We start from the raw sequence: 26,193 nt of genomic DNA on the forward strand, positions 1-26,193 counted from the left end.
AAAATTTAAGAAAGATTCTATGTGTGATAACATAAAAAGCAGATACTTGGAAAAAATCTAATAAGGTATAAGATTTGTACAAGACTATAAAATATTGAAAGAAATTAAAAGCAAATAAAGGAAAAGGCCATTAGTATTTATGTATCGCAAGGCTAAATTTTGAAAGATGTCAATACTCCCCAGAAGTACCTATTGATATAACACGATCCCTGTAAAAATGCCAGTAGGGTTTATTTTGTGGAAATTGTTAAGCTGATTCTTAAAATTTATATGAAAATACCAGGGGCCAATAATAGCCAAGGCAATTTGAACAAAAAGAACAGGTTGCAAGTCTACTGGATATAAAATTTCATAATAAAACTACAATAATCAAAATACTGTGGCACTGGCACGATGTTAGACACCTTTGAGAGCAGACATAAATAATACTTGGTTTGTGAAAGTGACATTGTGCAGCAGTGAAAAAATGATGGTCATTTTAATTAAAGGTCCTGGGTCATGTGCATATATATATTCAAATAAAAAAATAAATCCCTAACTCATAGCATACACAAAAATCAGTTCCAGGTAGATTGTAGGGCTAAGGGTAAAAGTTAACCCGGTAACAATAAAGAAGATCACATAGGAGAATATTTTCATGATTTGGGAGTTAGGGGAATTTTTCTTTAACAGAATACAGGAACCCCCCCCCCCCACTAATCAAATAGGAAAAGATAAACAAATCAAGTTACTAAAAATTAGATATTTCTGTTCATCAAATGGCACCATTAAGAGAATGAAAAGGCAAGTCAGAAAAGGTATCTCTAACACTAATAACCCACGTGGTTTGTATGCAGAATATATAAAGAGCTTCTTCAAGTGAGTTGCTGAAAGACGATAGAAAAATAAGCAAGAGACTTGAACTGGCACTTCACAAAAAGGGATGTTTAAATGGTCAATAAAGATCTGAAAATATTCTCAATAATAAAATGTAAATTAATCTACTACACACTCAACAAAATTATAAAAACAAAAAAACAAAAAAGTAAAAATGTAAATAACCATCACTCTGGTGTATTGCTAGTGAGAGGGGAACATGGCACAACCCCTCTGGAAAGCTCTCTGGCATCATCTACGGAAATTGAACACATACATATTCTATGACACAGCCATTTTAGTCCTATGTATATACCCAACAGAAATGCACACACATGTGTATCAAGAGGCAAGTACAAGAATCTTTATAATCACATTATTTGTAAGAGGTAAAAACTGAAAACATCTCAAATATCTATTAATTAGAATAGTATATTCATTCATATCTACTTATAAAATGTGATATTATAAAAGAGTAAAAATGAACAGATGACTAATAGGGCAACAAAATACATTAGTCTCACAAGTATGTTAACAAAAAGAAGTTATAAACAAACAAATACACACCATGTCATTAAATTTATATAAAGTATAAAGAAGTCAAAGCTAATCTATGGTGTTAGCAGGATAGTGTTTCTTTTTGGGAGATAAAAAAGGAGCAGTGACCGGGAGGAGGAAGGGGAAAGGCTTCTGGAATATTAATAATGCTCTACTTCTTCACGTTAGTGATAATTGCATGGAAATTGGGGTAATTCCCTAAGCTGTACACCAGTGCCACTCAAGCAGGGACAACTTTTGCTCCTCAGGGGACATTTAGCAACATCTGTGGGAATTTTTCACTGTCACAGCTGGAAGGTATAGGAGGGGTACTGGCGTCTAGTGGGTAGAGACCGGGAATACCGCTAAACACCTACGATGCACTGCTGCTGTTGCTCCCAACAGAGAGTCCTATCACGCGAGACAGCAGTAATGCCGAGACGGAGAAACTCTGCTGTATACTTGTCACCTGTGTTCTTTTGTGCATGTAAGTTAACACGCATAAAAGAAACTCAAAAGGCTATTTGTATATGTGTCCATAAAAAACAAGGGTGTTAGTCTCTATCCAAGTTTTTCTGTTTCCATCTCTTTGCTTCTCATTGATTTTTAAATTTGATTTGTTGCCTTCTATTGGTCACTAACAACTGAGAGGGAGAAATGCTCCTGCAAAACTGTGTAGAAGCAAAATGAAAACTGAGGAAATTCTGTCCATTAATCTGTTATTTCCTTGGTGACTTATTCTGACTATACCGGAAGAGCCTTCATATCCAACTCGGAAATGCCAAATGAAGGGGAGCAGAATCAGAGAAAGCTATTATGACACACTCAGGCAAGCTTTCTAAGAAGTGTCCAGGATGGAAAACAGCAACTTCTACATTACTTACTTGACTCACAGATGTATTGTGTTACTTTTAACCAGAAAGCAAAGTGCATTATTGATAGTTTTTCCAAACAAGTAGATGGACAAATAGCCAAAGGAAATAATTTGATTTCACGGGAAAACAAGATAACCAAATTACTTTTGCATCCTAATTTGCAGATGATTAAACTCCACTTAGAAAGTGAATACAGATTTTGGACTTCTGGGGAAGATGGTATAGTAAGAGTACCCTAAGCTGACCTCGTCCCACAGACACAACTAGCTAACACCCATGTCCGTGTATGTAACCCAGAGAACGACCCAAAGACTGGCCGAACGACTCACCACAGCTCAGTGTAGATAAGAGGACACATCAAAGACGGTAGGAAGGGCAGAGATGCAGTTGGGAGCTAAAGAGACCCACAGGGCTGCCTCTGGGAGAGAGGAATACCGCGGGTGTGGGGTGTAGGAGGAACAGAGGAGGAGATCCCCACCCCAGGCACCCCAGGCATGGAGGACCTGCCCCAGGAAGACAAATCCCCATAACATTTGGCTTTGAAAACCAGAGGGACCTAATTTTGTGAGTTCTTACTATCAGTGGGGCTTAACACCTGGGACTTTAAGACTCAGAGGGCTTGGCTCTGGGATAGCCAGGAGGGCAAATGGAAACTGAGTCCCCACCCTTAAAGAGACAGCACAACAAAGAGCCCCACTGAGATACAGCACAGAAGCAGTAGTTTGAAAAGGCCTGGGGGTATACGGGAGGGAGACGTGCTTCTTAATCTCAGAGCAGGTGCTGGAAGGGCAGAAATCATTGGGAGACCTCTCCAAGAACAAAAGAGCTGGCAGGCACCATTTCCCTCTCCCCCCCACCCAACCTAGACACACAGACACCTGTGAGAACCAGCTTGCTAACAGTGTACCACGCCCTTGCATTCTCCTGTGGACCTGCCCCCTCCAACAAGCTCTTCACCAGAGCCCGTCCAATGTGCTGTCACAAGCCTGGCAGTGTGCAAGCAGCCCAACAGGGGCCAGTACCACTCCAGAGGGACTCCTGCCCCACGGAGAGGGGAATATAACCACACACACCGTTCCCACTGCAGCCCCAACAGTGGGCTGGGGGCAGACACCTGGTCTGACTGCAGAGCCTGTCCACCAACAAAAGCTTCTCAGGAGACAACACAGGGAGAGTTGCCTATAGACATCTGGCAAATGCCTGGTCTGGCTCCACTCAAGCCCACGATGGCCCCAGACTGGCCCACTACCACCACAGGGACCAAACCCTGCCCACAACAGGCAGAGAGCACCATTGCAAACAACTTGACCGAAGGCAAAAGCGGCTCAGCCAAAACAGTAGGGTGCACGCAACACATATAGGAGACAACCCTGAAGCACCAGGTTCTGCTGAACAGGGGACGTTACACTGCAGGGCACTAGAGTATTTCCTCTTCATAAGGCTATTACTTCCAAGAGCAGGAGATGTAGGAGTTCCCATCTGGCTCAGATGGTAGAGCATGTGACTCTTGATCTTTGGGGTTATGAGTTCAAGCCCCGCACTGGGCATGGAACCTACTTAAAAAAAAAAAAGAGCAGGAGATGTAGCTGACTTTTCTAACACAGAAACAGACATAGAGAGTTAGACAAAATGAGGAGACAGAGGATGGTCCCAAATGAAAGAACAGGGCAAAAATCACAGCAAGAGAGCTTACTGAAATGGAGAAAAGTAATATGCCTGATAGAGAATTTAAAGTAATGGTCATAAAGATACTCACTGGATTTGAGAAGAATGAAGGGCCATAGTGAGATTTTTAACAAATGGATAGAAAACATAGAAAAGGAAATTAAGAATTCAATAAGTGAAGTTAAAAATACACTAGAAGGAATAGTAAACTAGAGGAAGCAGAAGAATGGATCAGTGACCTGGAGGACAGAGTAGTAGAAAGCAATCAGGCCGAACAGGAGAGAGAAAAAATAATAAAAAATAAAAACAGACTTAGGGAACTCAGTGACACCATTAAGCATAATAACATTCACATTATAGGGATCCCAGAATGAGAAGAGACAGAAAAGGGGGCAGGAAATTATTTAAGGCAATAAGAGCTGAAAACTTCCCAAATCTGGGGAATAAAACGAAAATCTAGATCCAGGAGGCACAGAGAGCTCACAACAAAATTAACCCAAGGAAGTCCACACCAAGACATGTAGTAATTAAAATGGTACAAAGTAGTGATAAAGAGAGAATTTTAAACGCAACAAGAGGAAACAAAACAGTTATGTGAAAGGGAAACTCCATAAGGCTATCAGCTGATTTTTTTAGCAGCAACACTGTAGGCCAGAAGGAAGTGGCATGATACAGTCAAAGAGCTGAAAGGAAAAAAACCTGCAGCCAAGAACACTCTATCCAGCCAGGTTATATCATTCAGAATAGGAGGAGAGATAAAGAGTTTGTCAAACTCAACACTCAAAAAACAAATAACCCAGTCAAAAAACGGGCAGAAGACACGAACAGACACTTCTCCAAAGAAGACATATAAATGGCCAACAGACACATGAAAAGATGTTCAACATCACTAGCCATCAGGGAAATACAAATCAAAACCACATTGAGATACCACCCTACACCAGTTAGAATGGCAAAAATTAACAAAACAGGAAACAACAAATGTTGGTGAGGATGCGGAGACAGGGGAACCCTCTTACACTGTTGGTGGGAATGCAAGCTGGTACAGCCACTCTGGAAAACAGTATGGAGGTTCCTCAAGATGTTAAAAATAGAGCTACCCTACGACCCAGCAATTGTGTTACTGAGTATTTAACCCAAAGATACAGATGTAGTGAAAAGAAGGGGCACATATACCCCAATGTTCATAGCAGCAATGTCCACAGTAACTAAACTGTGGAAGGAGATGAGATGCCCTTCAACAGATGAATGGATAAAGAATATGTGGTCCATATATACAATGGAATATTATTCAGCCATCAGAAAGGATGAATACCCACCATTTGCATCAACATGGATGGAAATGGAGGGGATTATGCTAAGTGAAATAAGTCAAGCAGAGAAAGACAATTATATGGTTTCACTCATATGTGGAACATAAGCAATAGCATGGAGGACCACAGGGGAAGGGGGAGAAATCAGAGGGAGAGACGAACCATGAGCAACTATGGACCACAGGAAACAATCTGAGGGTTTCAGAGGGGAGGGGGTGAGGGGAAGGGGTAACAGGGTGATGGGTATTAAGGAGGGCATGTGTTGTGATGAGCACTGGGTATTATATGTAACTAATCGTTAAACACTATGTCAAAAACTAATGATGTACTATACAGTGGCTAAGTGAACATAATAAAAAAATACCATCAACTTATTGTAGACTGCTATATGCATAAGATGTTATACACAAACCTAACGGTAACCACAAATCAAAAATCAGAAATACATATGCAAAAAATAAAGAGAAAGGAATCCAGCAAACTGTGAGAGAATAGAGGGAAAAAAAGGGAACAAAGAATGACAAAAACAACCACAAAACAGGTAACAAAATGGCAATAAGTACATACCTATCAATAATTACTTTGAATGTAAGTGGACTAAACACTCCAATCAAAAGATATAGGGTGACAGAATTGATAAAAAAGGAAGACCCATCTAAATGCTGCATATAAGAGACAGATTTTGCACCTAAAGACACAGGCAGATTGAAAGTGAAAGGATAGGAAGGCATTTATCATGCAAGTGGAAGTGAAAAGAAAGCCAAGGTAGCAATACTTATATCAGACAAAATAGACTTTACAACAAAGACTGTAACAAGAGACAAAGAAGGACACTATATAATAATAAGGGGGGAAATCCAACAAGAAGATATAACAACTGTAAATATTTATCCTCCCAACATGGCATCACCCAAAATTCATAAAACAGTTAATAACAAACATAAAGGAACTAATCAATAGTAACACAATAATAGTAGAGAACTTTAACATTCTACTCACATCAATGGACAGATCATCCAAACAGAAAATCAACAACGAAACAGTGGCTTTGAATGACACATTGAACCAGATAGATTTAACAGATATATTCAGAAATTCCATCCTAAATCAGCAGAATACATACACTTTTCATGTGCACATGGAACATTCTCCAAAACAGACCACATATTAGGCCACAGAACAAGTCTCGACAAATTCAAAAAGACTGAAGTCGTACCATGCATCTTTACTGACCACAACAATATGCAGCTAGAAATCAACCACAAGAAAAAATCTGGAAAGACCACAAATACATGAAGGTTAAATGACAAGCTACTAAACAATGAATGGGTCAAACAAGAACTCAAAGAGGAAATAAAAAAAATACATGCACACAAAGGAAAATGAAAACACAATGGTCCCAAACCCTTGGGATGCAGCAAAAGCCGTTCAATGAGGGAAGTTTATAGCAATATAGGCCTACGTCATGAAACGATCAACAAATATGATAAACCTCTAGCCAAAGTCATCAATGGGGGGGGGTCAAATTAAAAAGTCAGAAATGAAAGAAGAGAAATAACAACCAACATGACAGAAATACAAAAGATTATAAGAGAATATTATGGAAAATTATATGCCAACAAACGGGACATTCTAGAAGAAATGGATAAATTCATAGAAACATATAACTTCCCAAAACTAAATCAGGAAGAAATAAAAAATTTGAACAGATTATCAGCAATTGTTATTGAATGAGTAATCAAAAAACTCCCAATAAGCAAGAGTCCAGGACCAGATGGCTTCACTGATGATTAAGGAGAGTTAATACCTATTCTTCTCAAAGTACTCAAAAAATAGTAGAAGAAGGAAACCTTCCAAATTCATCCCATGACGCCAGCTTTACCTTGATTCCAAAACAAGATAAAGATACTAAAAGAGTGAGAACACTACGCACTAATATATCTGATGAGCATAGATGCAAAAATCCTCCAAAAAAATACCGGCAAACTGAATCCAACAATACATTAAAGAAATCTTTCACCATAACCAACTGGGATTTATCCCTGGGATGCAAGGGTGGTTCAATATTCACAAATCAATCAACGGGATACATCACATCAATAAGAGAAAGGATACAAACCATATGATCATTTCAACAGATGCAGAAAAAGCTTTGCCCCTCAGCTGCCAGGGAGAGCAGGCTGGCTATTACATTCTCATCTTGCCAGTGACCCCAAACACCCCCAAACTCCTTAGGGAGTTGCCTCTGCCTCTGAGAAGACATGTGGAGTCAGGTGGGGCTAGAAGTGAAGAAAGCTTGTGGGTGGGTTTCAAATGTAGGAGACCGCATTCTGTGAAGCTTCCAATTTTACTGTTTTATAGTTTTTAAAACTAAAAATACCATTCTCTCTATTTTGCTCGTGGTCACTCACTCATGCTCACTGCTCCCCCCGCTCAGAATTCTACAAAGGCATTGCTGAGCCTGGGTTGGGCTAGATTTTAATTCTACTCTCTATCCCTAAATTTTAAAATACTCCTTTCTTCTTTTCCTTTCCCCACACCAAGCCCTTGGGTCATCGGATCTGGCTTTCCACAGCAAGGCAAGAAACTCACGCGACTTTGGCACAGATGGTGCACTTCCAGCTGCCATCGAGGCCCAAGACGCGACACTCGCTGCACACTCGCAGGGAGCAGGCCCGGCACGGGTCTCCTCGGTCGAACAGTAAGCCCAGGTTTCTCTGGCAGTGAGCACAGACTCTGCCGGTTTGTTGCTGAGTCTTCCCACTTCTACGCTTTGCTTCTAAGAGTTCATTTTTCAGCTTCCTGGAAGGAGAGAGGGAGGGAAAATCACTTAAAAAAAAAGAAAACAGGAGTGGCGCTCTCTTCATGGAAGGAGTATTTTCATTTGCAAGAATCAAGTAGTCAGAGGCAGATACTTTCAGAAAACACAATTTCTCTCTCTCGAGTCAACAATCCTTTGATATCAGTACTTGAAACACATAGCGTTTGTGGTTTACATATGATTTTTAACATCCTCCACTAGTGCAATGAGTTTGCTAATAGTACATATTGCTATTCTCCGCTAACCTCTCCGAGCAGATCTTCAACACCCTAACCTGGGAGCACAACCCACCTGGCAGCTCACACAATACCATCTTCCTTACCTGTCTAGATATACCACGTGAAGCAAGAGTGTGAAATCAAACTTGGCAACGGTGATACTTCCCTGAAGTCATCCGATAAAGAGTTTTCTACAAGGACAGATCCCACCATTTCAGATCTCAACACTTCTGCTTAGCATTTGAGGTTTTCTAACAACTTCCACCAACCTCTGGGTTTTGCTGTCACATATACCTCGGTTTGAATCTAGGTTCCATCATGAATTAGCTGTGCAGCCTGGCAATGATTCACCCACTACACTCTGGTCTCTTGCTCTCTACAATGGGGGTAATGATGTTCTTATGTGATTGTTTTTAAGATTAAACAAGATGATCTGTGTAAAGGTACCAGCATGGTGCCCGGCATATATTAAATAAATGCTAGTTCCATGTCCCTTCTTTTGCTACCTGACATATAATTTTTTTAGATATACACATTAGAAACGAGCTCTTCAAAGCGATGTGACAGCGTCATCTGGGAACTTATTGGGATTGAATGCAGAATCTCAGGCCCCACCTTAGACCTGGATCAGATTCTGCACATTCACAAAATCTCCAGGGCATCAGAGTTTGAGAAGCATAGCTTCAGAACATCTGGGCTCAAATTTGTCTATCTGCTGGAATCACCTGGGAAGATTTTAAAAAATAGTGATTCTCGAGTCTCACCCTTCTCCCTGCCAGACTCTGATGGCATTTTTTTTAAAGTGTGACTATTTATTCTAATATACTGCCAAATTTGGAAAATACTACTCCAAAAGATAGGTTCGTCTCTACTTAAAAGTTTCAGAGACATGCTGTTTCTTTATGCTATCGATCTCCAGTCCCTTCTCTCTCTCTCTCTCTTTTTAAGATTTATTTTTTTTGAGAGAGAGAGAGAGAGAAAGAGAGCACATAAGTGAGGGAGGGAGGGCAGAGAGAGAGGAAGAGAATCTCCAGCAGACTCCCTGCTGAGTGCAGAGCCCAAAGTGGGGCTCAATCTCATGACCTGAGCCAAAATCGAGTCGGACGCTTAACCAACTAAGCCACCCAGGTGCCCCTCTAGTCCCTTCTTGAACACAACATTTCTATGTTTCAGAAAAAACAAACATCCCAGAATCATCTCACACATCTCATACCATTTCCTTTTACATTTGTGGTACTGAGCCTTGTTATACCAGACTAGACTAGCATCTCTCCAAAAGCAGGAATGATGACTTTAGTTTCTTGAATATACTGCTCATGACCCAACTCTGTGCTAGACTACAAGGTACTTAAATATCATAAACTATTATCTCTTTGGGGTCTTCAAACCAACTTGTGAAGTATTACATCATTCACATTAAAGATAGAGAGCAGTATACATAAAACCAGAAACGAGGTCTTTTAATTCCTAGCCTAATGAGAGCTTTCTAAATGGGGAATTTAAAAAGGGAGGAGTAAAGTTTCTAAAACCTTTGATCAATTGTCTCCTCCATTCATCCAATGAACATTTCTTGAGTGTCTATCCTGTGCCAGGCATTCTGGTATTCAGAGACAAGAATGAGTCAAAACAGGGTATCTGCTAAGAAATTCGCATTATTCTCAATGTTAGTCAAGAAGAGGACAAACCACGCAAGAGGATTCATGTGCTACAACAGGCGGATAGAGAATGCTCTTAAGACCTCATTCTTACTCACCAGAACACAAACAAGAACCCACAACAAGTTTTCCTAATCCCTGATTTAGAGTTTACAAAGTACCCTTATGTCCTTTTTTTCATGAACTGGCTTATGAAATTGAATGTAAGAAAAGCTCCACACAATTTACTTTTGAAAACTTGCAGAAGCTACAAGCTTTAAAATAACAGAATGAGTTCTCATTTGAAAACCACACTTATTATCTGGAGAATCCCAACAGATGTTTGAACACCTCAGGGCACGAGACATAAAACATTGCTTATTCGAAATCTACAACAATGCACCCAACAATGGCAAAAAAAACAGGTAATTAAAATGGGTAGAACAAAGATAGCAATCATAAATAGCAGTCCTATCTGAATAGGCTGCTGGGCTAAAGAGTAATAAATGGAGAAAATAGGGGTATTCCAGGACATTCCAGAGGCAAATTTTCTTCTGGAAAAAAATTCCATGAGCAGATGCCTGGATCACTTTTACTTACCAGTTCCTTAATCACTTAGTAGTTCCTTAGAGTGGGTGAGACCACTTGGAAAAATTATGGCCATATACAGAAACATTTTCTTCTTTTTTTAGATTTTATTTACTTAGAGAGAGAGCACACACAAGTGGCAGGGAGGAGCAGAGGGAGATGGAGAGGGAAAAACAGACTTCCTACAGAGCAGGGAACGTCACGCAGGACTCCACCCCAGGCCCCTGGGATCATGACCCGAGCTGAAGGCAGAGGCTTAACCGACTGAACCACCCAGGTGCCCGAAAATGAAACATTTTCATTGCATCTTTCTCTGTGCTCCACTGACAGGACTCTATTTAGCAATCGTGTTTCACCTAGTTCAGTTCTAGAGTCTGAAAAGACTTGGGGCCCCCTGTACATCAGGGTACAAGGAAGCAAGAATTTAAAGGTCCCAACACACTAGTCAGGACATTTTTAAGGCAACTGGTGCCAGTTGTCCCACATATTGGGAGCTATCTCTGAGACGGTGGGAAAGGATGGGAAGAATTCCACAGGCTGGCACAAAATAGTAAACAGCCTGGTTTTTCAGATTGTTCTTAGAAACTGACCTAATTTAATCATGCCTAGGATAATTTACATGAAATGGACATAGCCATTTTCAGACACTCAAGAGGAGAAAGGTTAAAGGGAGGGTAATTGGAACTAGGAAAAGAAAGTATGCAAGGGAGAATTGGTATCAAGGAGAAAAGGAGTATTGGGAGCTCAGAGAGAGGAATAGGGTGGGAGAGGTCTTTTCCCTCTGCTTTACTATCCAGCACCAACAAAGCAAAGTAGGCCTTATTTGGATCCTGCATTGGCTGACCCAGTCTGAGAAAGGTATCTGAGGAAGGTGACTTTCTGGGCTTTAAGCACGGTATCTGTTCATCTCCCACACCCACATAGAAATGCTTCTGGTTGGGGCTCCTGGGTGGCTCAGTCGTTAAGCGTCTGCCTTCAGGTCAGGGCGTGATCCTGGGCGTTCTGGGATCAAGCCCCACATCAGGCTCCTCCTCTGGGAGCCTGCTTCTTCCTCTCCCACTCCCCCTCCTTGTGTTCCCTCTCTCACTGGCTGTCTCTGTCAGATAAATAAAATCTTTAAAAAAAAAAAAAGAAAGAAAGAAAGAAAGAAATGCTTCCGGTTCCAAGTAACAGGCTTAAACACAGGCTTCAGTTGTTAGCCCACATAACTAGAAATCCAGAATTAGGCAGTTCTTGCATTAGTTCAGAGGCAAATCAGACCACTAAGGGACTCAGGATCCTTTCATCCTGAAGGTCCCCTATCTTCAAGGTGTGGCTTATCATTCTTATGCAAATGACCAGCCAGCTCCGGAATGGCACCCGTGTTTAAGACAGGAGGAAGGGGCAAGCTGTGTTGGCTGTACCCGTCTCTTAACAGAAAAACGAAAATTGACTTGGAATTCCACACCCCCTCCATCAGATTCTCCTTAGGTTCTCCTGATCAGACAGTGTCCTAGCACCACCACCAACTGCAAAGGAGGCTGGGAAAGTGGAACGAGTCAGATCACACAGCCCTGTCCTCTTGACATTAAACGTGGTCCTGTGACTAGCATTTGTCCTTGAAATGCAGGATGTGGTCCCACATAAAAGCTTTAAGAGCGAGTGCGTGGCTTACCACGTACCCTCGTTTGCATGGAGAGTGGCAGTGTCCGAAATAGTGTCTGCTCTGTGAGTCTGAGCCTGGTCTGAGGAAGCTGTGAAAGAGAGTCCTCGGCCATTTTGTTACAGACACGCAGCACGGACGAGAAACAAACCTTCATGGTTTTAAGGTGCTAAGAGTTTGGGGCTGTTATTGTAGCATCACTTAGCCCGTCTGACTGCTAAGTCGAGCCTAGTTCTTCATCTGGCTGCTTCTTCGTCTGACTTCCCTATGTCCTTTTTATTTTGGTTTTACTGCTGCTTCCCCAGGGAAGCTTTCTCTGACCACCAAATCTACAGCAAATACCCACTTTATTCTCACTCCCAGAACTGTGTTCTTTTTCCTTAGAGCACTTACTGTAATTTTTTTTTACTTACTGTAATTTTTAATTGTACATTTATTTGGCTGTTTCTACTGGTTTAATGTTTGTCTTGCTAATTTCTCTGTAATCTCCATGAGGGCAAGACTATATCTGTGTTTAGCTATGCATGTTACAGCACATAACCTAGTGCCTGGAACATAACTGATATCGTTTGATTGAATGAATAAAAGAAAGCATAAGCACAAGCTAGCAAGTGCCAGAGGAAGAGGAAGAGGGAGGGAAGGAAGGAAAACTCAGCCATGCCGTTAACTAGCTGGCACTCGGCATTCGAGTTAACCTCTCTGGATCTCAGTTACTTCAACTTCTAAATAAATATTCCTTTTATATCTTCCTCCGAGGGTGTTTATAGGAGTCAGAGGCAATAAAGTATGGTAGGGTGTTCTGTAAATTATAATGGCCTTTACAATATGAAGTCATCAATCTTAAAAGGAGAGTGAGAAGAGAAAAATGTACAATGTTGGGTCTGTTGAAAATAAAGTCAAATTAAAATTGGCTAAAACTGAGATCAAACACACTCTGAAAAAGTAATCCAAGCCTGAGAAAACTACAGAATGTTCTCAATTACTTGTTAAGGACTTCCAGAACTTTCTCTGTCTTCCTTAACTTTATTTCTACACTGTTGTTCAGAATGAAAAACCATTTTGATTCTTGCCAATATACAAAATCTAACCAATTACTCTATTTGTTCTAGTGTGGAGAGAAGCAAAGAGTATGGGAGATGGATAGAAAAGTGTAGTAGAGATAAATATGGCCCCAAATCAACTGTTAAAAACTGATGAAAAATAAAAATAAAAAAAGTTGAAGACATTTAATGCCAGCTAACATCAATTCTTTATTTGAGATGAACTCAGGTTGCTCTTGCATTTTAAAATATCAGTTTATTCCTTAGATTTCCTTGTTGCTACAAAGATGTGCTGATATTAACATGCAAATTGATGACCCATATGTAATTGGAATCTAAAAGACCGAAGAGATAAACTATCTCAGCTGTAGTTAAATGATAGAATCTTTTCACTGCTATATCCTGGTGATACACTGAATTCATTTTTTTCCATCCCATCATCAGAAATGTTCAATGCATTACAAAGACTGCCTGCTTTATCTCTGCATAGACATACTCCTTTCAAATCAGGAATTGCTTTCATTAAAATTCCTGTCACATTTGTGTGGCATTATTTTCTTTTGTTACCCTGTCTAGACTCAATTGTACTGAACATTATTTTGCACCAAAGAAGATAGGAATTTTGGAATGGAAGCAATTAGCTGCCCGGAAGAGGAAGCTATAAATAACAATTCACAAAGCATCTTTGATTCCTTGATGCCTTCAACAGTTCCCAGTCTCATCTAGCAGAGCACATCAAGGCCCAAGAGATATAACAAACAAGCAAGGACTCTACTGGGGCCCAGAGCATAGCGCTGAACCCAAGAAGGCAGACTGCCTGGGTTCAAATGCTGGCCTTGACGCTTTTTATATCTGAGACTTCAAGAAAATTACTTAACCTCTCAGTGCCTCAAAATGCTCCTGTAAAATAGAATCATAATAGTTGTATCCTTATAAGGTTGTTGTGAGCACTACGAAAGATAATGCTGTGAACATCGAGTAAAGTGTTAAGCCCAGCTTGACATGTCATAATTATGAAATAGGGAATTCTGGTAGGTGTCTCTCCAAAGCTGTTCCCCTCTTCTATATTAGTGGCATGTCTAACTAGGCTCGTGGCCACTCAGAATAAAGACTACATTTCCCAGTATCCCTTGTAGTTAGGTTTTGTCATGAGACTAAATGTTGGCTGATGGGATGTGATCAGAAATGATACAGGCAACCTCTAGGTCAGGACCCTAATGGAAAAGGGCTATTCCTTTCCCTTGAACTCCTCTTGCCTCCCAGAGGCTGGAATGAGAACAGAGGAGTGAGCCATCTTGAATTACGAGCTAAATGGTCAAGGTGGTGAAACAACAAAAAAGACAAGGTGCCCAGACCCATACTACAATGGAGCCACCAGAACATTATCACAAAGCTGCCAACCAACCCAAGCTTTTCTATTAAAGAGCAATATATTTCAATCTTATTTAAGCTGTTATTATAACGTCTCTCTGTCACCCACAGCCAAAACTATTTTACAACGAATATAATAAGGACTCAGTAAATATCAGGTCTTTTCAGTATTGTCCACTCACAAAAATGTTGCTATTGGGACGCCTGGGTGGCTCAGTCGATTAAGCATCTGCCTACGGCTCAAGTCATGATCCCAGGGTCCTGGGATCAAGTCCTGCATTGGGCTCCTTGCTCAGTGAGGAACCCCTCCTCCATCCACCTGCCGTTCCCCCCTGCTCTGACAAATAAATAAATAAAATCTTTAAAAAAATGTTGCTATCAGATTCTGCTTCAGCTTCTGCTGCAAGGCCTGCACGCTAAATCCTTCTTGAGAAATGGAGCTTGATATTCTTCTAAGAGAGCAAAACCACAGTGACTGATGAAAAGTATTGTTAAACCAGAAACGAGACAAAAATTACTGAAATAATATACACAGGCAAAATAATGTCACAGCAGCCTGATGCCAAGGGCTGCAAAGCTCCTAGCATTTCCTTCTTTCATTTGCATCCAGAGGCAATGCCATCAACGCTGGGCTGGGCCTAGCTCATACCTGCCTAACGAAAATTCAGGGGTGATCAGATCTCCTTTCTGTACTGATTATAAAAATACTTTTTTCCTTTTGAAGCTTCTGTGTGCAGAACCTATTTTTGAAACCTAAACAGCACAACACAGCCATGATAACCACAGGCACTCCGTTTTACATGCCATGTCATTAAGTATTGGCAGCATCGTATGAGAAAGACGTTATGATTCCCATTTCAGAAATAAGAAAATGGAATCTCGGGTAGGAAACTTGCTGTGGGTCACACGGTTAGTAAGTGTTGCCATCAGGATTCAGGTCCAGCATTTTAGATTTCAAAATTCGCACTCTTCCCCGAGATTCCTCCTGATTCTTATTCTGTTAACATATTTTTGCTCAGAAAGGACACTGCACTTACCAACAACTGCTATTTCTTTCCTAGTTGTGCAAAGCCATGCTAAGCACACTCAAAGTTAAACCTCAGTAAACATGAAGGGTTGCTTCTGTCTGTCTGACTTCTCCCACCCAAAGCCATCTGTCCAAGTAGCCTCTTAGACAAAGTCAAACACTCCCCAGTGGGGCTGTTCTTCAACACACATCCCTCTGGTCCTAATAAACTTCATAGAATTTTGATTAGCTTTCAAATCAAAGACAATTAAAAAGAATCAAGACCATCTGAGAATTGGGGAGAAGTTCGGTCTAGATAGAAAGCTACTTCAGAGAAAGTAATGAAGAATAGGATCGAAACATTTGTCTAGACAAAGAAATCTTGTGAATTGTGCCGATTTAATGTGTTTGGAAATTGTCACAAGGATAGAGGGCATTGTGGACTCTTTGTGTCTGCAGATGACACCAAGCACTTCCTGGTAATAAAACATTCAGCTTATAGGAATATAGCAGATCTCACAAAGCCATGGAAACAGACGAACGACTGCTTATTAACTATAAGCTGAAAATCATAGCAGAAACTGATCTCATAGGTAATAAGCAAACCAATTCTGGGAATACCTTGGAATAACTATTAATAACTATTTTCACAATTTGCTGGCCCAATGAGGAACAAGAATGTGTTTTGCTAATCTGAAATCCAAAGGATACCTTTCTTGAGTATCAAAACCAGCAGAAAGTCCTGTTATCAATATGGTAAATCATTCAGAAAAAGAAGAGGTAGAGATAGAGTCAGCAGAGCAAAAAAGAAAAAAAAACATGGATAAATTACAGTGCTTTTCAAGATTATTGCTCTGACATTGAGAGGATTATCTTGATGGGAGGAAACTGGGCATTCATACAAAACAAGATAATTTTAAGAGAACATGCTGCCCTTGAAAAATTCTTGAAAACTACTTCTGCTACTGAATACAGGCACATGCAAGTGTTAATTTTTATAAACATAGAGCTGACATTTATTCTAAAATATCTATAAATTGAATTTGTGTAAACTAAATTATTTTAAATACAGCAAGGAAGGACATATTTATATGCTCAGCAAAGACAGTTGTCAGTACTTAATTTTTCCCATTTTCTCTCTTTAGGTGGTGCTTATGGGAACTCATATTTTCATAGCTAAAGGTGATTACAAAAAAACCACTTCCAACAGTTTTCCTAGTTATCAGTAGCAGTACATAGTACAAGGGATGTCAAGTNNTCAAGTCACCATTTCTTTGAAATTGATTGAGGATGAATACAACTATCGTTTTCTTTATGTGCTATTTTTTCTTTTTTTTTTAAACTAAAGCCAACTTTATTATATTTAATTGCAGTAAGAGATACCATGATGTTTGCTTCACTGAAATTCACCCCTGACAATTGCTTTCAGGAGGCAAATCTAATTAATAATTCTTAATTATGCCAATTTTTTCAGATTGCTGGCTGTTTCCCAATATTCGTTCTAGTCTTTTATACCAGTAAAACCCCCAGATGTGAGTTGGTCACATGGCCACCTGGAAGAAAGAAAACATTTCCCAGTGACATATCCAAGCTCCCTTGTGGCTAAGTACAGTCACGTGACTACATTCTCGCCAATGCAATGCAAGCAAGGTCATCTGTGAAACTTCTCTGAAATATCCTTAAGGGAAGGGAACCTTTTTTCCTGCCCTTTGCCCCTCTCGCTGACTGGAATAAGGACAGTATGACAAGCACTGGAGCAGCCATCTTGGACCATGAGTTGTGACTAAGATTGTCACCTTGACCAGACTTTAGACAGGCTCCTCTGAGGTCTCTCTTTGTCTAGTCTTTGTCCTTGAGCCCTATCTTCAGCTTGCCTAGCCCAGATTTAGCAGGAATCCTGCCAAAGGAGCATAGTGAGAATCCCCCTACCCTTGATATATCACCCTGGCTTGCCTTCAGTGAGTTTTTCCATTCATTGACCCCCTCACTCTACTCACTGGCTATAAATCCCAAGCTGCCTTTGCTGCATTTGGAGTTGGCCTGGATCTCTCTCCCCTATTGCCATAGTCTTTTGTTTTTGATTTTTTTGTGATGGTCTTAAAATGTATGTCAACAGTACCTAATAAAAAGTCTTCCTTACATTTTAGTAAGTACCAGAATAACTTTTTTATTTTTACTTTAACAGATGTTAGCCCATGTTGGAGATAGCAGAGCAATGAGTTAGAAGGACCCCGGGCATGGGTCACCATTACAAACCCCGGCTTGCTTTCCTCGTGATTCCATCGAGACAAAAAATGAAATAAACTTCTCTCTTATTTAAGTTACTATTATTTTGGTTTTCTGACACTCAGAGATGAACTTACCCTAATTTCTACACCCATAAATAGTATGGATACTATTACAGAAGTAGGGGAGAATGCAAATCCTGGCTTTAAAATACTAATTGTTTATAGTGTCTGTTAAAGATGTAAATTCTTTACATTTTATACAAATAATATATCAGTTTGGTTTGAGTCAATGTGAAAGTGCAGACTTTGCACAATCCAATAAAATACAATTTTGCTTCTGTTAAATAAGAGACTAATTCATGTCTATATTCTGTCTTGTATATAAATACTCAGTGAATTTTTGCTGAATCTTAGAAATGTGTCTCCCAGATATATGACAAAAAGAATTCATATAAATCTATACTGAAACAACACTAATACTCATTAGTAAATGGACAATGTGAATAAAAAATTTACAAGAGGAAATACAAATTGCTTACAATCATGTAAAAACATTAAGAAACATATAAACGCAAATTAACATAGAACACTATCATCTTAGTAAATATTTACCACAACAATTTTGAGGCAGGGGTATAATGTAATAGTTTAGTAAAGAGGAAACTGACACATTTCCGGAAAACAACTTTTCAATTTAAAAGAAATATAAATCAAAATATGAATTACAATATAATAAAAAATTAAGACAGAAGACTAACAAATAAGGATGTTCATGGAAATTGAAAATATTGCACGCCCATGTTATGAAATCTTATCCACCCAATAAAATGATGCTTCCAGAGAATTTTTAGTGACATGACAAATGTTCATTAAATAATATTAAGCAAATATAGAGGATAAAAATTATATGTATAATATGGTTCCAGTTATGTGAGAAGTATGTGTATACACAGAGAAGTAACAGAAAGGAAATTCAACAAGTGGAAATTGTCTCTGGGAAGAGGGTGAGTTTTTAAAGTTCAAATTACATGTTTTATTTTCTAATTTTCTATAATGAATATATTACTTCTCTAATGAAAATGTACAAGAAAATATTAAATATTTCTTTAATTGGATTGGGGATTTATGACATAAAAATATTGTAGACATTGATGCCCTTTACAGATCCTAGTGAATTTAAACACTTCGAAAAATCCTGTACTATATAAAAGTTTCATTAATTTTAGACATTTGCATGGAATGTTTATGAGTTATATTTAATTTCTCTGCAATGAAATAATGATTGGAAAAAAATTAGTAAATGTGGGGTGCCGAGGTGGCTCAGTTGGTTAAGGGACCGACTCAATTTTGGCTCAGGTCCTGATCTCAAGGTCCTGAGACTGAGCCCTGTATTGGTCTGTGCGCTCAGCGGGATGTCTGCTTCTCTCTCTCCCTCTCCCTCTGCCCCTCCCCCTGCTCAAGCACTCTCTAAAATAAATAAATAAATCTTTTAAAAAAAGAAAACAAAATTAGTCAATGCACGTCAGCCTAATATTACAGATTTAAATCAGTTAAACCCTAATTCCTATTAATATACAAACATTCATATGAACTCTTGACATAAAATGGTCATATGCCTGAAATCCAAAATGCTAGAGGTGACATTTTTGTTAGTGAAGTTTTCACTTGTATTACTTCCTTAGAAATAAAATGCCTATTTTCCCAAGAATACAGTTGGTATTTGCTGACTTAGAATTTCCCTCAAGAACTGACCTACCTTTGGAGGGCGAGTTGTCTTCACTCACCCTCCCAGCCGCTACATCCTACCCCAAGAACAACATGGGCTTCATAGGTCTTTGTTTCAACTTACAGTAAAAAGGAATGGTAGTTTCCTGGATGTGAGTGCCAGTTAAGCCCTGTTGCCTGGGGGGCATGTCCTCTGTACCAATTCTGGCTAGAGCAGTACTCAGGAAGGGAAAGGGGTGCTGAAAGGGGAATTTGGAGAGGAGTCAAAGATGAGAGAGAGAGAGAGAGAGAGAACACACACATATTCTACATAGGTGACAATTTTACTTATGACTACAGTGACCCTATTATTTCAAACAAAAAAAAAATACGGTCTGGCAAGTATGTTTATTTGGATAATCCAGTGTTGGAAATGCCCCCCCGAATATCAGGTATTTGTGGCCCTTTCCCAAGGTGAGCCCTCCAAGTAAGAAATACTTGGCGGAAAGAGCAGTAGGACCAAAATTTAAGTTGGTTTCCCTATATATGTTTATATGTGGAAATTCTTAAGTTCGTTGGTAGGAAAACCTCCAAGGTTTTAAATTCAGTTTAAAGCAGAGCTGGATTTTCTTTTTTCATTTCCCTGTGACTCAAAAAGAGTTTAGGTTTTATTAGGGAGCCAGTACGTTCATGCTGGGAGTTTCTGTTAATCCACTAAGCAGCTTTGTGGCAATTCCATTAGGACTGAAACAAAATGTTTACCAAACTAGAAGTCCACTCCAACAGCTCTCCTGGTGTTTTACGGGGATAGTGAGCCTTTAGGCTTTTCAGAAGGTCAAACTAATTTTGTTCTTAGTGGTAGTGATAAGATTTGGAAAAACAAACAGCCCCACAGATCAAACATCCGTAGAATATTAAGAAGATATTATTGCTTGGCCCTTACTGGTCTCCCTAACTTCCAGGCTGAATGTCTAACTCTTGAAATCACTTCAAATCCATTTGAACTGAACATTTAGCTTATCTGCCGGATTCCAAATAACCAATTTGAATACACTTTCCCCTTCTGTTTCTCCATTCTTCTCTTTCCTTCCCTACCCTGTTCTAAAATGATGGAATCAACCACATAAAAACAAAGCTGTAACGTGAATGGCAGTTTCCAGGCTGGGATCTGGGGTCTCTTGATGACACTGAGCTCTGGCTTGCTTAGTGGCCCATCTCAGCTGAGCCAGCTGTATGGAACAAAACATAATCCACTTGCACTTGGATTTCAGTCAGCAGAAAGACTAGAACAGCCTAAGGAACGCGTGTCAGTTTTCACTGTGTAAAAGCGATGCTTCCATAAAAGTCACAGCAACTTTGGATAACGTTACCCAGCTTATAGGTCACAACTGTCCGTAAATACCAGGCTGCAGGAATGTTTTCTGTTCTCTTCCATTTCTCTGGGAGGAAGGCTATGGGTGGACTTGCAACAGGGTCTGAAGAGGTGCCCTGATGGCATAAACATCACAGCATAGAGGACAGGGAAGCCACATGGAACAGGAGAATCTCACTGCTGATGTTGACCAACTTGGCAAATCATTTAGGAAGTTTCAGTTGCCACAGTTGTCAGAATAGTACGTCCCTCACAGACGACACGGGGATTAAATGAGGATCATTCGTGAAATGAGTAATGCGTTCTTTAGTGTGAGGCAAGCAGTGCATAGTTCACTCTTCCCTTTTTTTTCTGGCCTCCTGAAGGGTCAGATACATCGCCCCAGAAGTTAAAAGTGACCTAAGAGGGGCATGTGAGCTCCCGGAGCCAGACGGGGGGCGACAAACTACCGTTCAGCCACTTACAAGCTGTGCAAACTTGGACGAGTTATTTAACTTGGTACTTCAGTTTACCCATCTATAAATGGGATAGTAATAGTTCTTATCTCATCGGGCAAATGAATTTGTAAACTGTCCCTCACAATTCTGAAGAACCTTCTGCTAGTTCTTGGTATTTTCTCCACCTCCAGATGCATCATACTGTTCTTCTAGAAAGGCAATGAAACACATTTATGCTGTTCCGGCACGAGCCTCTACTGATTAAGTGAGGCATGACTATCTCCTGGAGATGGCAGGACCCTGTGAAACCATCTAACCTCCCAGACAGAAGCCGTGTTCTATCTCTGATAGCTGATGGGTTCCGCTCCAACTCCATCTCACCTCTTGGACTCTAAATGTCCTGCTGTTTAACGAAGGTGGCTTATCAAGGCTTTTAGGGGTATACAGCTATTCACAAGGCTAGAATCCACCGAGGTGTTGTTTTCAACACCAAAGGTCAACAAATTACAGCCCTTGGGCCAAATCCAGCCCACCATCTGTTTTTGTAAATACAGTTTTATTGCCCATACCCATTTGTTTACACGTTGTCTATTGCTGCTTTCAGACTACAAATGCAGACTGAAGTAATCGTAAGGTAGAACATATCCCCTGTAGAGCCTATGATATTTACTATCTGGCCCTTTACAGAAAAAGTTTACTGACCTCTGGTCTACACCATGGATAAAGCCCGATTCAGGACTGCAAACTTCTTTATGATTCTGGATCCAACAAACATTAATATTGTGTTTCTGCTCACCTTTATTTTTTTTGAAGATTTATTTATTGGAGAGACAGTGTGTGAGAACGTGAGCGGAGGACAGGGAGAGGGAGAAGCAGGCAATGTTGGGGGATGTTTCCAAAACACCAAGGGCAGGCGTGTGTGTGTGTGTGTGTGTGTGTGTGTATAACTGGGGGAGTGACCTGTGAAGCTGGGAGGGCCAACCCCTCAGAGACAGGAACAGAGAGACAGCAGAGCCTCAGAGAGGCCAGGCACCAGAAAAGACTCCTCACAGGCCATGTTGAGCTCAGCTCCTAGGAACAGCAGGTGCTTTGGGCTCAGGCAGTGGCTGGGGGCTGTTGCACCTGCTGTGCTGGGCTTTCAGGAGGGGCTGCTGTAGCCACGGGCGCATCCTCAGCTGGGTCCAGGTACCCACCCAGGTACCCATCCAGGACCCTAAGATTATGACCTGAGCTGAAAGCAGACACTTAACCAACTGAGCCACCCAGGTGCCCCTCTGCTCACCTTTATTATTTCAATAATAAATACATAGCATTTGGCCTACACAGGGTTCTCAACAAATGTTGATTACTTCTGAATCTTAGCAATTATAGGATGCCTTGGGCTGCATGTAACAGAAAATCAGACTCAAATTGCTATAAATAACACGGAAATAGATTATATTGATTATCGAAGAAGCCTAGCAGTGTGGCAGGTTCTAGTATATCAGGATGTTGGCAACAACTCTCTGCCATTCTTTTGGCCCAGCTTCATCATTGTGTGGGCTTTCATCCTCAACAGCAACTGTGATAACATGTTTCATTGAACATGTCCCATGGGAAAGAGAACTTTCCATCAATCTGGGCTATATGTTTGAGTGAGTCATCTTTGGTCTCATGTCTACCTCCAGAGCAATGACAGTTGCTAGAGGACTATTAGTCAAGGGATGATTAATTACTTTTAAAAAATCCACAGCTGGAGCTTAGCAAAGTTGAGATTTGGGTAGGGAGGAAGACGAGAGAAATGTATGCTGTAAGGTGACCAGCAGAGTTCATCACTGAGACAAGTCCAAGAGTAGATGCCAAAGAGAACATTAAGTTTTCATGCATTGTGGCCAAATGGAAATGACATCTTCTCAGTAAGAATAAAGCCCAAATGAACTGCTAAAATTATAAATTGAAGATTTCTTGTATAGGCCAATACCATAAAGTAGACATTTAACAGCCTTTGTTTTTAGGTGTGGAAGATCAAGCAGAGTAAGGTTTTGTTCATGAGATTTTTTTTTTTTTAGGAGTAGGTACTATGAAACATGTCCTCTTTTATGTTAGGGTGAGCTCTTCCAAAGTTAGAAAAATCTAAGGTCCAGACTGATCAACAAAGATCTTTATCTTGTGCTTCCGAACTCTCTTTTTTCCGTTTGCATTCACTGTTGATAGCTCGGTTTTATTAGCATCACTTCCTCCCTCTTTCTTCACTGCATTAAAGCCATCACTAGCCGGTGATGGGTAGTAAGGAGGGCACATATTGCACGGAGCACTGGGTGTTACACGCAAATAATGAATCATGGAACACTACATCAAAAACTAAGGATGTACCGTATGGTGACTAACATAACATAATAAAAAATTATTATAAAAAATAAAAATAAATCCATCACTAAAACGAAATGATTTGTTCTTCACGGAGAACATTTAAAATACTCTTAACTCTGTGATAGTTGAAGCCTGGGTCTGGATATCTCCTACCATTTCTTCCTGCTTGGTCTGAAGGAAAACAAATACACTGGAGCTTCTTGGGTGAACCTAAAATGCTCTGTTAGTAGGCGGACACCTCTTCCCAGCCTACAATTCGTGCCTGGAGGTAATGATCAGGCTTGCCATGTGCCTTCTGGGTGCAGAGCACCTTCGGGAACACCCAGAGACCAGTCCCATTTTAATTAATGCCCCCCCTTCAGGGGCTATGTGGGTTCTAGAGCACAGCTGGGCATCAGGTCTAAAGCACTGATTCAATAAAATGTTTACATTCTTCCATTTTTCTATTTTCTTTAAGAATAACCTACTGAAATGAATAAACACACAAAGAAATAATAAATCCACTGCTTTCCAAAGCCCAATTTACTAACTTTCCATATCATTTACTTCTCTGTAATCATCATAATTTTTAAAACTTTCCATGGTCTTCCATTTCCTTCTGAAACTCATTAGCAGAATCTGAAGCCAATTTTGTGGTTCATGGTAAACAGATAAAACATAGTTGACATGTAACTGCTAATGTCAAATCTTTTTCACATTTCAAGGCCAAGCTCAAGTGTTAGCTCTCCTGTGAAGCCGTTCCTTCAATTTGTTCATAATTAATTCCACTTCCTCTAGAAACTGACAAAATATCAACCTACACTTCTGTAACATGGTAGAAACAATTACTGCAACAGCAAGCAGGTTCCCTATTTGGTCTGGCAAATCTCTTGGTTGGGTTTTCCAAAAGCTAACTCTGAGATGTGGATTTGGGTGCAAGCGGCTTATGGAGTACTCTCAGGAGGGACATAAAAGGGAATAGGGGAGGCAGGAGAGAAAAGGGGAGACGGGCTAAGTAAAGGTGTGGTCTGTAGGTGGAGTCCAGCCTCAGCATGATCCCACGGGAAGCTGTGAGGCAGAAGCTACACTGTAAAGTCTGTTAGCCATCGGCTTGGGGCTGCCCAGTAGGGACTGAAACTCAAGTCTGCCTGGTACTTGTGGCTCTCTAGTCCTACCGACAACTCTAGCCACCCAAGGGTAGTTCTCTAAAGATGGTAGTAGACACCATCCTTAGCAGTAGACATGTGGAAACTAAGAGATGAGAGCACAAACCCACAAGGGACCCAAGTAGAGCTCAGTGGAGCACTGCTAGCGTTCACTACAACACATACCAACGACAGGGCCGATGATTAGAGCCAGCAATTATTAAGTACTTACTGCATGCCAACATTCTTCAAAGGTCTTGATAATATTAGCTTATTTAGTCCCTACGACAACCTTATGAGGCACCTAATGTTATTATTTCTGTTTTGTTAAATGAGGGAACTAGATTTATTCATGGAAGCAACCTATCTAAAGCGACACAAAGATTTCATGGTGTAACCAAGATGTGAATCAACAAATGTGGCTACGTGATTCAATAGCACATACTCTAAACACCACGCCACTCACTTTGGTGAGGCTTCTCAATATACAATGCTGTTAAGAGTAGCAGAGCCCGAGTCATCTGGCCTGGGCTCGTAGGTTGGCAGCTGAGAACAAAAGGAGACAACATATCTAATATAGTTGGTGCAGAAAAAAAAAGTAATAAAATATTAGCCACCACTGCTATTAAAGAAGAGAAGAAGATATAGCAGCTTTAAAAAAATCGATTTTCTATAAAGGTATCGCTTAGATCTATCAAAGCCTTTCTTTTGCTTTCCTCAAACAAGTCTGAAGAGCCTGGAATTCAGCAACTTTATTCTCAATAGCTCTGTTGTATATTATACATTTGGCTAAACTTCTTTATAGAGAATGAGGAAAGGATAAGGGAAGAAACCGAAAAAGGAAAAGAGTCTAACAGATTATTAGGAAAAGTTGGTGGGAATGATAGAAGCAAATATTCCGAACAAATTCCTATTCATTGTACTTCTGCGTTTCTGAGCATGTGGCCATTAAGCTGGGTTTTCCTGAGTAGAGTGATGTTAATTCCCCCGTGCATGTCAGCATTACCGGCTCCACCTCACCTCCCATAAACAACATCACTTTTTACAGCACATTAGAAAATTTAGTCGCTTTTCATGACTGAATACAAATGCCAAAAAACATCATTTCTGATATCTTTAAAAATCATTAACTGCCTTAACCTGAATTCCAGGCATAGAAAAACTGCAATAATTTTCATCGAAGCCTTTATTTCTTTAAGATTGGTTGAATACCTACGAATGATGGAAATAAAAATTCTGGACTCTTAACTATGAAGTAAGCATCAATCGAGAATATTTCAATGTATTTCTAATTCTAGGATCCTAGTTCCTTGGGGCACACTGAAGATCTTTGCAACATATAGAGATAACCTTATGACAAGTTTTCTCCTCAACAAAAAATAAAATAAAATAAACTTAAGCTTTTGTGGTCTTT

The 26,193-nt window shown here is 40.1% G+C and overlaps 1 protein-coding gene across 2 annotated transcripts in view; it reads right to left on the reverse strand.

Moving 5' to 3' along the window:
- SYTL5 (synaptotagmin like 5) overlaps positions 1-26,193 on the reverse strand; it is a 103,041-nt gene that overhangs the window by 75,735 nt on the left and 1,113 nt on the right. For both annotated transcript variants that reach the window (XM_008696461.2, XM_008696460.2), the window contains exon 2: positions 7,838-8,047. In XM_008696461.2, coding sequence (XP_008694683.2) covers positions 7,838-8,047 — 210 coding nt within the window. The remainder of the gene's footprint in view (positions 1-7,837; positions 8,048-26,193) is intronic.

This window comes from Ursus maritimus, assembly GCF_017311325.1.
Source record: "Ursus maritimus isolate PB19 chromosome X unlocalized genomic scaffold, ASM1731132v1 scaffold_X1, whole genome shotgun sequence".
Classification (NCBI taxonomy): Eukaryota; Metazoa; Chordata; class Mammalia; order Carnivora; family Ursidae; genus Ursus; species Ursus maritimus.